Below are 15,054 nucleotides of genomic sequence, written 5' to 3'. Positions count from 1 at the left end.
AAATAAAGTTTTGATTTTTATATTGAATTTTATTTTTGAAATGTTCTTATTAACTATGATTTGTGAATTTTGACTTTCATAGTTCGTGTTTTAAGAATCTTTTTACCTTTTTCAGTGGGTAATTTAGTCTTAATTTATTCTTTCAATTTGCAAGTACAATAGAAGACTTAGTAGTTACTAGATATGAGAATAGAATATGAAGTAACTTGGCAACAATTTGAAACAGAACACATGAGTTTCTGCTGTTTTTCTCCTGCTTTTCCAGGATATGCTTATGTTATTTATCTATGTCATGTGACTAAAAGTCTAACTTTATAAAAATGAATAGACCAATGTTGGCTATAATTTTTAATCCACGGAGTGTAATTGATGCCAAATTGGTATTTGGTTATTGATGTCTGTCATTTTTTATGAACAGTTTGGTACTTGATAATAGAATAATTTAATAGAAGGCAGTGTTTTGCCTATAATCTATAATTAACTTCCTATAATTTTTAACTGATAAAAATGTTCCTTATATTTATTTCACCTTTGTTACTTTATGTGAAATTGTTCAGTGAATTTCAAACTTTTTTTGACTGCAACCCACATAGAAACTACTAATGATTTAGTATATATACAGATGATTATATGTAACTGAAACAAGTTTTCACAAAAACTGCTGATTCTTCATTATATGCAATATTCTTTGATTACTTTCTGGTGTTTTTTTTTTTTAATGCTGGTTTCACCAGTGTTTGTAAAACACTGAACCAGCATGTAATTTTTTAATTGAAACTTCAGTTCATTTTCACTTAGACTTTCCAAGCAATTTAAATTGTACTAGTATGACTTAACAGACCAGTAATACCTTTGTAAGGTGTCCTTTAGACAAAGGGTTGATCTTTTGGCATCAGTCGGGAAGATCCCCTGGAGGAGAACATGGCTACCCACTCTAGTATTCTTGTCTGAAGAATCCCATGGACAGAAGAATCTGGTGGGCTACAGTTCATAGGGTCACAGAGAGTCAGACATGACTGAAGCTGAAGCGATTTAGCATGCAAGCACTCACTGATGAACTATGGAGTTAAAAGCTGGGTGGTTGCAAGTTTAATTCTCTCCTATTCTGTACTTGAAGTAGGCTTTATTTTCCCCTGATGCCATCCAGTGCATCAGGAAAAACCTGTTTTCTGTGGAACTCGCTAGTGACCCCACTTAAAAATCAGCATATGTTCATCTTCAAATGTGACTTCCAGTGTTCATATTTAGTATGTTTTCCTTTTTTTTCTGGTTTTAGTCAAAGCAGTTCTTAAAAAGAGGGAATATGGACCAAAGTATACTCAGAATAATTTCATCACTGGAGTCAGAGCAATGAATGAGTTCTGCCTCAAATCCAGGTACGGTAATTTATTTTTAAATGTAGTGGTTTGTTCTATCTAATCTAAATAACCAGTTACTTCCTAGAATTTGTTACCAGCTACCATCCATGTGGAAACTTTACTATGGTTCCTTCCTAAAATTGAAGAAATATTTTTATTCAGTTAAAAATATTTTTTAAAAATGTTAAAATTGTTAGCTTATTAAACTGAAGACTGTTCCAGCTTGAGCAATTCCAGTCTTTCTTGGCTCCTTTAACTCAAAAAACCAGGTTCGTCAAAAATCTATGTGCGACAAGAACCTTAGGAATTCTATTGTTAATATGTAGCAGAATTATCAATTAGAGTATTTGTATATTTATATAGCTTTACAGTTTTGGAGTTTTTTGGTAGAGCAATTTTATTATGTTTATGTTCACATTCCAGCTGTAGTTTGTGTTGAGTGTAAATTATTTTACTTCTTTCTAGTATCTTATTATTTTCTTTTAACTGAAGAGATTTATTGAGGTATATTTTTTACAAATTTAAATGTTTTCCCCTCTTTTGTATGCTTCTCTAGAAAAGCTATATATTTAAGTGGAAGATTTCTTGGCAACTTAGACATCAGATGATCTAGGCTCTCCCTCCACCGCCCCCACCGTGGTACATCTTCTAGGGTATAAAGTGAAAGTCCCTTAGCCATGTCCAACTCTGCTATCCCATGGACTAGGTCCATGGAATTCTCCAGGCCAGAATATTGGCCTGGGTAGCATATGGTATAATATCAATAAATAAGGATTCCTATAATCAGTTTTATAACTTCTATAAATATTGAAACAACAACCAATTATAATAATGATATAAAACTATATTTTGTTTCCCATACAAAAATTTTGTGAGTAAAGTAGGTTAGGTATAGCTGTCTCCATATTATAGGCCAGGAAATATAATAAAGATGTTAGTAATGACTTGGTTCATTTAGTGAGTCAGTGACATAGTGGGAACCAGAATACTTATGTTTTGCTACCAGGTCTAGACCTTTATTTTTTTATTTTTTGGCCGCAGCACATGGCTTACAACATTTTAGTTCCCTGGCCAGGGATTGATCCCAGGCCACAGCAAGAAAGCTGGGATCCTAACCACTAGGCCGCTAGGGAATTCCTCAGTTTTTTGTTTATAGGTCTTTTATTGCTATTACAAAATTTCCTTAGGAAGACCAATGATCAAATTTAGAATGACTGTTTAGCAGAGTGACTTGATGAATGTATCAACCTTTCAGAATTTAAGAGAAAGGAAAATAATTAAATAGCATGAAATTGACACATACTCTTTATAAATTGATACCTATGAATGATATTACCACTTAGTATTAGTCTGGACATGAATTTGAGCAAACTCAGGGAGATAGTGAAGGACAGGGAAGCCCGGCATGCTGCAGTTCATAGGCTTGCAAAGAGTCGGATGCAACTTAGCGAGTGAACAATGACAGTTAATCTGTATGTAAACAAATGACTGTAAATATTAAGTTTACATTCTCAAATAGAGGAGTAATACTCTAACCTGTGTTCTTTCTACTTTTTTTTTTTCTTCATACATCAGATATTGCAGTGGTGTATCCATAGCAGATAAAGGACAAGCACTGATAAAGGATTTGACTCACTACATATTATATTATGGTATCTATATTGAGTCAAGAATAATTCTTAGTTTTTCAACTCTTTCTAAACCACTTTTATGTACAAAATGTCATCTTTAAACTGATTTTTACAGGCTGTCCAGCTTTAGCTATTAAAATGAGGCTTAGTGGTTTTTATCTGCCCTTAATAATCCTGAACTATATGAACCTTCTCTGAATAAATTCAACATATTTCTTTCTTTAGTGATCTGGAACAACTTCGAAAAATCAGACGACGAAGTCCTCATGAGGATACTGAGTCCTTTACTGTATACTTGAGATCAGATGTGGAGGCAAAGTAAGAACATAGTTCTTTTAGGATAAGATACAAGCTGAATTTGGGATTAATAAAAACCCATTTTAGACAGACTCAGAATTTTTTAAATGACATGTTTTAAAAGCAGAATATATACATACTTTTAAAAGTATTTACTTTTATTTATTTATTTGGCCGCACCAGGTCTTAATTGTGGCATGCAGGATCTTTGATCTTCTTTGCGGCATGTGGGATCTTTAGTTGTAGCATGCAGAATCTTTAGTTGCAGCATATCAACTCTTCATTGCAGCATGAGGGATCTAGTTCCCCAACCAGGGATCAAACCCAGGCCCCCTGGATTGGGAGTACATGGAGTCTTAGCCACTGGACCACCAGGAAAACCCAAAAGCAGAATGTTTTTACATTTGCAGATTTGTTTGAGAGTTACTAGTATGTATTAATTAGCAAAAAACGTCAGATTTTCTTAGAAAATTTGCCGTTGAATTTATTCTTATTGTGTAGATTTAATTTAGGAAAGTTTCATAAGTGCTTTATATTTTTCCTAAAGGACCTATGGTTTGTTAAATTTTCATATAGTTTTAGTTATCTAGATTTAAATATGATTTTCATACTCATTAAAATTGTATTATTGAATGGTGGCCATGTATGTGTACATAGATCTTTGGAAGTTTGGGGAAGCCCTGAAGCTCTTGCCAGAGAGAAAAAACTTCGTAAGGAAGCAGAAATAGAATATAGAGAAAGTAAGTATATTCAATTTAAAGCTGAGTTAACTGAAAGGCAACTTGTGAATGAGACCTGTGTCTGTAGTACCTATGTCCTCCCTAGTGGCCGCCACCTCTTGTGTTTGGCTTTGTTGGTTCTAGCAAATGCCAGTTTTCATTTTGGGGTTTAATTATTTTATAAAAACAATATCTGTTTGTTTTCCTCTCGATAGCTTTTTAAAAATCATGAGAGCAAGCAAAGCTAATTTCTCGTTTCTGTAAGACATATGAATACTAAAACTCAGGGTCTGATTTGAAGATTGTACCTGTTCTAAAAGTGAATCCTAGTTTCTAAGGGGTTTTGGCCTCCCGGAAGAAGCAGATAACTGTTTAGTATCTTTATATTCACAGATAAGCTAAAGAGACCTGCACTTAAATACACAGGAATGAAATGTTTACTTTCTTTTTTATTTACTTTTTACTGAGGTAACATTGGTTTACATAACATTATATGTTCTATTTCTGTTTACCCTACAACTTGATCCCCACCAAAAATTTACTTTCCATCTGGTACCACGCAGTTGATCCATTTTACCCATTTGACCCTCAACCCTGCCCCTTCCCCTCCAGTAACCACTACCCTGACCCAGATTGGTATCAGCATTTATAGTAGGAGCCCCTTTTCCTCTTAACAGGAAATAAAATTTAGAGACCTGTGGGCATTAGGGGTACTCAATTTTTTTTAATAGGTTGATATATTTTAAGGTATTTTCAGTGGACAGAGTTAGGAAATACTTTTTGTTTCTTAAGAGAAAATACGTAGGTTATTTTGATAAACTTACTCCCCTTCCTTTTTTCCTTTTGTATCTCTTACTTTTGTATCTTATTTCTTAATTCATTAACATCATTAATTACATTTTTTATTTGTTCTTATATGTATATACACACACATAGAATACAGTGTCGTTTCACACTATCAGTATCAGTATTCTTGCTGATAAGATGATTTAAGATTTCTGTTTTTCTTTTTGTCTTTACTGTGTATCTCACTGGGGATATACAGTCAAATGTTTTAAAGTTACTTGTAATCTCTCACTGTGTGGATAAACCATCTACTAGATACAAAAATAGGTTCATTTGTTTCGTTTTGCTTCTAAGAAATTTGATTTATTTTTATTTCATAATTTTGTAAAACATTTATATGGTTCCAAAGTCACCTCAAATACTTTAAAGACAAAATACTTTAGAGAAGTTCAGCTTCCATCCCTGTCTTCTCCACCCTTTTTCCTCCCTCTAGCGTAGGTAAGTGTTTAAAAAATTAGTTTGACTGTTATTTTTACTAAAATAGCATACATACTGGTAATTGAGACCCTCCTTTTCATAAATAAGGCATAGTCTATGTACTTCTGTGCTTGCTTTTTTTAACTTGATTATATGTCCCAGAGAACATTCCATAGCAGGAAATAGAGAGGTTTCTTCATTTCTTTTATAATACTCCATTTTGGGGGTACACCATAGTTTATTCAGTCATTTTCACCTAGGTCATTTCCAGTCTTTTACTGTTAAAATAACGATGCTGTGACTAGCCTTGTACATATATTAGAGGACATACTTAAAGTACAGAATTTGAGAAAGCATACTAATAAAATATTTTTTCCTTATTTTTAAACTTTGAGCTAAAGATGGAGAATTGATTCTTGTATCAAGCTTAAATAACTCATCTCGCTGCACTGAAACTATACTTGTTTAACAGTTCTCCTGTCCCTCTAGCCCCTGGTAGCTACTCTTTTTTCTGTTTCTATGAATCTTGACTCCTAGAGATACCACATATAAATGGAGTCATACAGTGTTTGTCTTTTTTACTAAGTTACCTCACTTAGCATAATGTCCTCAAGGTTCATCCGTGTGACAGGATTTCCGTTGTATGTACATACCACATTGTTCAGCATTTATTTGTCCATGGACGTTTTGGTTACTTTCATTTCTTGCGCATTGTGAATGGTGCTGCTATAAATTAGGGTGTGAAAATAACCTCTTTGAGACAGTGCTTTCATTTTTTTTTTGGATATATACCCAGAAGTGGTATTACTAAATCATATGATAGTTTTTAATTTTTTGAGGAACCTCTATATTATTTTCCATGGCAGTTGCAATATTTTATAATCTTACCAGTATAGTCAAGATCTCCAGTTTCTCTGCATTCCTTGCCTACACTTGTTATTTTCTCTTTCTCTTTGTTTTTGTTTTGTGGTAGTAGCCATCCTAATGGCTGTGAAGTGATACCTCATTGTGGTTTTAATTTGCATTTCTCTGATGATTATGATCTGAGCACCTTTTCATATGCTTGTTGGCCAGCTGTATATCATCTTTGGAGGGAAGTCTATCCACGTCCTTAGCCCATTTTTTAATCAAGTCGCAAATTCAGATTTCTTACCATCACCTGATATTTTTGTTTGTATCTGGGAGAAGACTGTTTAACATAGCCTTAGAATAATTGTGTTAATCTAAAATGTGAAAGGATAAGAATATGTATGAGCTAAATGTATTGCGTAATTCTTTTTTTATAGGGCTATTCAGAAACCAAAAAATACTGAGAGAATATAGAGACTTTCTGGGAAATACCAAGGTAAGAATATTTTTCCTTTAATGTTATGTTGAGTATGTGTTTCACAGAAAATCCTAGTATCTGTCCATGATGAAAATCTAGCATGTCTGTGATCCTATTCCAAGATAGATCTAATCTGCTAAAAATATACCTTATCTTTCCATTACCAAATTTACTACCTTATCTACAAGTGTGCCAGAATACTCTTATTTTCCTTCCTACCAGAAGGAAATTCATATTGGGACCAGTATAGAAAGCTTACCTTTAGTGTCCATTTCTTATTTTCTCCTAAGTCCTTCACTGGACTTGCATTCCCACCACTCCACTGAAAGAGCTCTTATCAAAGCCACCAACACTTCCAAGATGCCAAGTAGTCATGTCCAGAGTCAGCCTTGCATTTAAACTGAGCTGGAGGTGTCTCCTGTCAAGAAGTGAGCACCATACCTGGAGAAAGGGCTAGCTCTGCAAATTTTCTCTTTTCTTCTGACTTAAATTTGAGTCATTGCATCCTTTTTGGAAAATTTAGAAATTAGCAATGATGACAACTCTAGTCATACCTTATTTGATATACTTTTCTTTCCCATTCATCGTATTCAAAGCCTCTTAATTTCCATTTCCCTTTTGAGCCCTGCATTTCTGTCACCCCAGTGCTGCACTGAAGACTTGGATTCTCTTCAGTGGTAGGGCCTTTGTATGTCATGTGAGTCACTTCTATGCCTTGACAGCCACTGCCCCTGCCTCTTGCTATGGAGTAATTTAGGCTGGTGAGATCTGCCTCCTGGGAAGACTTACTGCTAGCTTTATATCTTTTTTTGCATGGAGGATTATCATCATCAGATTTTTGAATAGCAGCTGTTTGACTTCTGAAATCTGTGTCACTTAGAGCCCTTTTGAAGATTAATACTCATCAGCCTTGAAATGTTATAGATTTTGAATAAAATTTCTACTGTACTTTTTTTTTTATTATTAATTAGTTTATTTTCTATTTTTTAACTTTACAATATTGTATTTGTTTTGCCGTATATTGACATGAATCCACCATGGGTGTACATGTTTTCCCCTTCCAGAACCCCCCTTCCACCTCCCTCCCCATCCCATCCCTCCGGGTCATCCCGGTTCACCAGCCCCGAGCACCCTGTATCATGCATTGAACCTGGACTGGCGATTCGTTTCACATATGATAATTTACATGCTTCCATGCCATTCTCCCATATCATCCCACCCTCGCCCTCTCCCATAGAGTCCATAATACTGTTCTATTTATCTGTGTCTCTCTTGATGTCTCGCATACAGAGTTATCTTTACCGATTGACTAAATACCATATATATGTGTTAGTATACTGTATTGGTGTTTCTCTTTCTGGCTTACTTCCCTCTGTATAATAGGCTCCAGTTCCATCCACCTCATTAGAACTGATTCGAATGTATTCTTTTTAATGGCTGAGTAATATTCCATTGTGTATATGTACCACAGCTTCCTTATCCATTCGTCTGCTGATGGGCATCTAGGCTGCTTCCATGTCCTGGCTATTATAAACAGTGCTGCGATGAACATTGGGGTACACGTGTCTCTTTCAAGTCTGGTTTCCTCAGTGTGTATGCCCAGCAGTGGGATTGCTGGGTCATATGGCAGTTCTATTTCCAGTTTTTTGAGGAATCTCCACACTGTTCTCCATAGTGTCTGTACTAGTTTGCATTCCCACCAACAGTGTAAGAGGGTTCCCTTTTCTCCACACCCTTTCCAGCATTTATTGCTTGTAGTCTTCTGGATAGCAGCCATTCTGACGGGCATGAAATGGTACCTCATTGTGGTTTTGATTTGCATTTCTCTGATAATAAGTGATGTTGAGCATCTTTTCATGTGTTTGTTAGCCATCTGTATGTCTTCTTTGGAGAAATGTCTGTTTAGTTCTTTGGCCCACTTTTTGATTGGGTCGTTTATTTTTCTGGATTTCAGCTGCAGGAGTTGCTTGTATATTTTTGAGATTAACTGTTTGTCCATTGCTTCATTTGCTATTATTTTCTCCCATTCTGAGGGCTGTCTTTTCACCTTGCTTATAGTTTCCTTTGTTGTGCAAAAGCTCTTAAGTTTAATTAGGTCCCATTTGTTTATTTTTGCTTTTATTTCCAATATTCTGGGAAGTGGGTCGTAGAGGATCCTGCTGTGGTTTATGTTACCTGGTTTTAAAGAAAGATTATTTCCTACTCAGTAAGTAATTTTTTTTCCATTAGAAGAATAATTTACAGATGCTTCCTAGGTACTAAGCCTTCATAGTCATAAAAGTCTGTTTTTATCCTAGGTTCACAGAAAGTTAAAATTGAAAGGACTGTTCAAAATTCTCTAGTTTATATGTAGGGAAACTATATCCAGAGAGGAAATGACTTGCTCAGGATCACACAGAAAATTCATGGCAGACAATCCCAATATCTGATTCTCAGCGCTATGTTCAAGAAAGTGAATGTTAAAGTGTTAGTCGCTCAGTTGTGTCCGACTCTTTGTGACCCCACGGACTGTAGCCTGCCAGGCTCTTCTGTCCATGGAATTCTCCAGGCAACAATACTGGAGTGGGTTGCCATGCCCTTCTCCAGGTACTGTACTTTTTTTTATAGTAATAGAATAAGACTTTAGTATTTAATTTCCTGTTTCCATATTCCTCGTAGGAACACTCACTCTCACTAAAGATGGTTGGTTTCCTTCTGTAAAACATAACAGGATTATTCATGTTTCCTGGAATAAAAATACCTTCTTTTTTTTTTTGTATTTTTATTATTTATTTTTTATTGGAGTATGATTGCTTCGCAGTGTGTCAGCTTCTGCTGTACAACAGAGTGAATCAGCCATATGTATAAACATATCCCCTCCCTCTTGAACCTCCTTCTCAATGACCTACTTTGGATCCTTTTTTCTCTCTGATCCAGACACTTCCTTCTCTATTATATTCTTCATTTTATGGGAGCTCCAATAGTGAAATATATGAACTCACTATGTTTTAAGTTTGGCATAAGCACTCTCTCAATGCTCAGTGCTCTAATCAATATCTTATTTCTTACCCCTTTAATACATTTTCCCTTTAATAATATTTCTACTTTTTTGTGCCTTTCCTTCTAATCCTAATTCTCTGAATTTCTTGGGATAGTCTTTCAGCATACTGGAGTGGCCACTTCCTACTCCAGGGGATCTTCCCAACCTGGAGATAGAACCCAAGTTTCTTGCATCTCCTGCATTGGCAAGTGAATTCTTTACCACTTGTGCCACCTGGGATTGAAATGGTAGGGTCACTTTGAAATCACCTATAACTCTTTGAGTATTTTATGCTGATTTTCCTCCTAGTCCTCTGAAATCTATCTATCGATCTATTATGGATCTGTTGCTTTTTGAGCTTTTGCTTCTCTTGCTGCTAGATTTCCTTGGACCTTGTCGCTATTTCTGACTTAATTATTACCAATACATTTTCACCTTTTCTACAACTTTCTTTCTCTCTCTCTTTTTTTTTTTTTTTTGGCTGTGCCATGAGGCTTTCATAATCTTAGTTCTCCAGGACTCCAGCAGTGGAAGAGCCCAGTCCTAACCACTGAACTGCCAGGGAATTCTCTCTGCAACCTTCTTTCAGAGCAATTTGAGCTCAGTGAATCTCTTTTTCCTTATTATAACATTCTGTTATGGTTTAAAAATCACATTTTCCTTCCCTGTCTGTCTTGTTTATTCCATAAATTTTCAAAACTTTCTTCTAAAGAAGTCTTTCTCACCTTCTACCTTAAGTAGCATGTTTTCATTTTCTACTGTTCCTATTTCATTTTTTTTTTCCTGTACTAGCCAAAGGGTATGGTATATTCTCATTGTAGTAAAATGCACACACACTGGTTTTTGTTTGTCAGTAAATGGCATAACTTAGAAATCTGGAACCATGGTCAGACTTTATAAATGTATCACTTTAAAGCTTGCAGCTCCCTCTTTTTCTCTGTTGCCCATAGGAACTTAGTAGGTGCTTTTTAAACCCTAACCTGCAGACCTGACTGCAAAGCATTATCAGAGTGCAAAATGAAAAGCATTTTGCTCCCCTAATGCCGCTTCAGCCTTGTTTTTATCCTTTCTTCACACAAAACATTTCTGTCAGAATCTTTGAATGTGCTGTATACTCTGCCTAAAACATTCTTCCAGATTTTTCATGGTTGCTTCCTTCTCATCGCTGAACTCCTTTCCCTTAGTATTCTAATCAAAATAGCCCTCCCTGTCATACCCCTAACACTATTCTATCCGTCTCTGTCTTAGTTTCTTTATTATATTTATCACTCTCAGATATGACAGATTTATTCTCCCTCTTCCTATGCTAGACAGTGAGATCTATGAAGGCAGGGACTCTATTTTGTTTACTCTTGTGCTCCGGCATCTAGAACCGTGCCAGGTATGTAGCACTTGCACAGTAAATATTTCTTGAATAAATTACGTAAGGCAGACTACATGACTTGCTTTAATAGAAAAGTAAAGTACAACAGTAAATGTGGAGCAGTGTGAGTATTCTCTGGGGGATCAAGGAAGGCTTTACATAGAAGGGTAACACTTGGCCAGATACGGAAGAAGATGAGTAAAGCTTAGAGAGGTTACAGTGACATATGATAGCATTCTGGGGAGAGGAAAGAGAAGGAAAAGAAACACAGAACGTATAAATTCAAGGAGTAGCCAAATAATATTTAATTGAAGAAAAATATTCTCCTTGAATATGTTCTCTACTTGTTTGATTTCCTTTTGTTTTGCTCAGTTTTGGAATTAAACACAGTGTTATCATTTGAGGGCTTCAGTCTTTGGAGAATACTCAGGAGTTAAATGAGGGCAACAGACTTACTGGCTTTGGCTGTTATTGTTTTAAAAGTTAAGAAGTTGCTCAAGAAATGGAAAATTTTAGGTTATTTCAGTTCAATATATTTTTATCACTTTATTTCCGTTTTTTAATGTAACCAACTCAGAATTTTTCTGGGGTAGACAGGAAATGAATTACAAGGAAATAAACAACATTCTGGAAAAGGACCTACAGGCACTTTCAATTTCCATCTTCCCACAATTTAAAGAGGGAAGTCTAGAGAAAAAGAATTAAATAAGTAAATCTAGTTGTGAAGAGGCATCGATAGAGGAGATATTTTCTGGTGTATCAGAGTCACATATAATTGTCATAGTGCCTTTTTGGAAAATGTTAGAGATTTTTTTGTTTTTGTTTTGTTTTTATAGCCACGCTCTAGAACGGCATCAATTTTTTTAAAGGGGCCAGGGAAAGTGGTGATGGTTGCCATTTGCATGTAAGTACTGAAAAATAAACTTTTAAAAATAGAATTATGTTGTTTTTAATGTATATATATGAATGTATAAATTTATTACTTGCTATCAAGGTAATATCTAGATGCTATCTGAAAATTTTTCTTCTATTTTCATTGGTGTTTATAGAAATCTTTTTTAAAAAATTAAGTTGGGCAAAGTTACATTTAGAGTAAACCAACCTGCATTATGACTACTGAAGAGTATCTGCCCTCTTTATTTTTCTCCCATTTAACCCTGGTAGAACATAACTGATGCTTTTGCCTCTTTCTTTTCTCCTCTGTCTTCTTGATCTCTATTATTTTGCCTACCTTTTAATCTATTGTACTGAGTAATCTATTTTAGGATGTTTATTTAAGAGCATCAATTCGTAGTTCATTAGTTTGTGCTTTTATTTCTAAAATACATATACTACATGTGTCAGGAATTTTGATGTGGTCTGAAAACATAAAGGTAAAATACATAATTCTTATCTTCAAGTACTGGAGGGGCACTAGACTAAAAGTCATGTATAATAATACAACACAGATAGTGGTAATAGGGTTGGACAGACATGGTTAGGTTCAAAAAGTATTTAGGAGGACTGATTAGTGATGGTCCCCAGGTTTCTGACTTGGACAATTGGATAGATATTGTACTATTGTTGAGAAAAAAGGAACACTGGAAGGAAGAGTCGGGTGGGCACAAAGAAAATAATGGGTTCCTTTTTGAGTCTGAGGTATTTATAGGGCACCCAAGTAGAGCTGGTCAACAGAAATAATTGTTTTTGTCAGTAAAGTGGGATTAGCAGCTAAAGCTTTTTATATTGGAGGAATGTGATGTAGGGTATGTAAACTGCTTAGCATAGTTTCTGTTACATAGTATGTACTTGATCGTTATTATTGTTAATACATATTGGTTTGAAGCTCAGGAAGGAGATCTGAATTAGAGATAAAGAATAGAGAATTATTAGTATATAGGTAATAATTAAAGCCATAGGAATAGTTAAGATCACCTGGAGAATGTATATGTATATACATTATAATGTATGAGGAAGGAAAAGCACTCCTGAATAAGCCTTGAAGAATACTCACGTTTAAGAAATTGGTAGAAGAAAAAAAAAAGCCTGCAGAGGAGACTGAGGAAGAGTAAAGATAAAGGTAGGAAGAAAACCAGGAGTCTGGTAGAAATGAAAGAAGACAATGTTTTAAGAAGATAGTGGCAAATGCTTCTATAAGATTAAAGAAAATATTAAAAATGTTTTTAAGAATTTAATAGCAAGAAATGGTATATTGTTAAGAACAATCTTATGAGGTGTTAGTGGTGAAGCCATTGTTTAATGGATTGAAGACCAAATACAGAATGAGGAAAACTAAGACAGCAAGAGCAGACACAATTCTTTCAAGAAATTATTTGAAGAAGAGAGGAGAAAAGGGTAGCTGGAAGGGGATGTATAACTCCTCATTTATTTTTATTTACTTAAAAATTATTTATTTATTTATTTGGCTGCGCTGGATCTTTATTGCAGCAGTGGGACCTTTTAGTCGCAGCATGTAAACTCTTAGTTGCTGCATATAGGATTCCCTGACCAGGGGTCAAACCCAGGTCTCCTGCATTGGGAGTGCAGAGTCTCAGCCACTGGACCACCGGGGAAGCCCCCTGCCTCCATTTCCTCATTTATAAAATGAGGATGTTATTACTTATTAATATTTGTATAATAGTTATAGTAAAACATAATAAGTGACTAAGTATAGAGCCTGAGATAAATTATACTAGTTATTACTGTTAGAATCTGAGCACAGCTAGCTTCCTCAGGAGATAACCATGTTTATTTTAGCATGTATGATCTTCTAGTATGACCCAGACTACTTGATCTAGCTTTGTTTTCACCTCTAGCATCTGCCTAATTAAATAACCTGACCTTCACCAATGTTGTGTCTTTGACAGTGACTTGCTGAACGATACCACGTGCCGATCCTCTTTCACCTACCTAAGACATAATTTCGTTTCTAATTCCATTTTGTCCAAATGTAGAACACCCTCTTTTCTCATCAGTTCTTAAAATGTACTTAAGTAATTTGTTTGCACATATCCTGCCTCTTTCATTTAAATATTTAGTGAAACCATAATCTATAGTCTTCAAATTTGTACTCTCTTGCCTAAAGCATAGTAAACTAGAAATCTGTTTTAATTTACTTTGAACAAAATCTTGTGTGTATGTATGTATAAATAAGCTTTTGGTGGGAATTTTTATCTAAACCTGTGCTAAATTATCTTTTCTTTCTCTCCTAGCAATGGATTAAACTGCTTCTTCAAATTTCTTGCTTGGATTTATACGGGTTCAGCAAGCATGTTTTCAGAAGCGATACACTCTTTATCTGATACTTGTAACCAGGTGAGGGTAAAAACTTTCTTGTTAATTTAATATTTTCTGAGATTTTAGTCTAAAAGTTGACGTTTTAAAAACTGAATGATTCCTACAGTTGGGTTGTAAAAGAAAAAATGAAAGATGTTTTACTTTTGAATGATGACATACAAAGAAGTATGATCGTAGTATTTGAAAACTGATTGTTATGCTTTAAAAGCTTTTAACAATGAAGTATAAGATTATCAGATACTAGGTGTTTGGGCAGAGGCTTTTGCAAAAGTTATGCTTACATTAAATAGAAATTTGATTTAAGAATATGAGTTCTTATAACTGTAAGAGCCAGTGGATTTGTTTGAATAAACATATAAAATAGTCACATGTGATTGATGAGTTAAAATGATTTTCACAATAAACTAGTATTTTGAGTTTTTCCTTGAATTTACAAATGAAAAATAATTTTTATAAAATTAAAATACCTTCTTAGACTCCCTTTAATTCAAATTTTGAATACTACAAATCTAAGCCTTATTTTAAGAATACAACATTTCTACTTGTATATCATTTCACATTTTAAAAAATGTGGCCTGTTAAAGAAAACCTTTTTAGTTTTTATTTGTTTATCCTCCTATTATATAAGAATGATTTGTGAGAACTTATAACAAAAGACACAGGTACATACAGTAAGAATATTTAAGACAAAGTTAAAAATAATAATAAAATGGTAAGGAGCAGGGAGAGCAATTTTAATAGAAATTAAATCTGAGAACTCATGTAACTCACTGTCACATAGATGAAAACCTTTTGTAAAAG

The 15,054-nt window shown here is 34.6% G+C and overlaps 1 protein-coding gene across 2 annotated transcripts in view; it reads left to right on the top strand.

Annotated features, from left to right (window-relative positions):
* The window catches only part of SLC30A9 (solute carrier family 30 member 9), a 74,984-nt gene that overhangs the window by 26,619 nt on the left and 33,311 nt on the right, over positions 1-15,054 (top strand). For both annotated transcript variants that reach the window (XM_081524341.1, XM_081524282.1), the window contains exons 4-9: positions 1,277-1,376; positions 3,215-3,307; positions 3,944-4,026; positions 6,555-6,613; positions 11,814-11,881; positions 14,169-14,271. In XM_081524341.1, the coding sequence (XP_081380467.1) occupies positions 1,277-1,376; positions 3,215-3,307; positions 3,944-4,026; positions 6,555-6,613; positions 11,814-11,881; positions 14,169-14,271 (506 nt within the window). The remainder of the gene's footprint in view (positions 1-1,276; positions 1,377-3,214; positions 3,308-3,943; positions 4,027-6,554; positions 6,614-11,813; positions 11,882-14,168; positions 14,272-15,054) is intronic.

The sequence above is a fragment of the Giraffa tippelskirchi genome, chromosome 1 (assembly GCF_054371585.1).
Source record: "Giraffa tippelskirchi isolate mGirTip1 chromosome 1, T2T-mGirTip1v1.2.pri, whole genome shotgun sequence".
Classification (NCBI taxonomy): Eukaryota; Metazoa; Chordata; class Mammalia; order Artiodactyla; family Giraffidae; genus Giraffa; species Giraffa tippelskirchi.
Note: the sequence above shows the minus strand (reverse complement) of the source record. Positions and strands in the feature narration are given on the sequence as shown.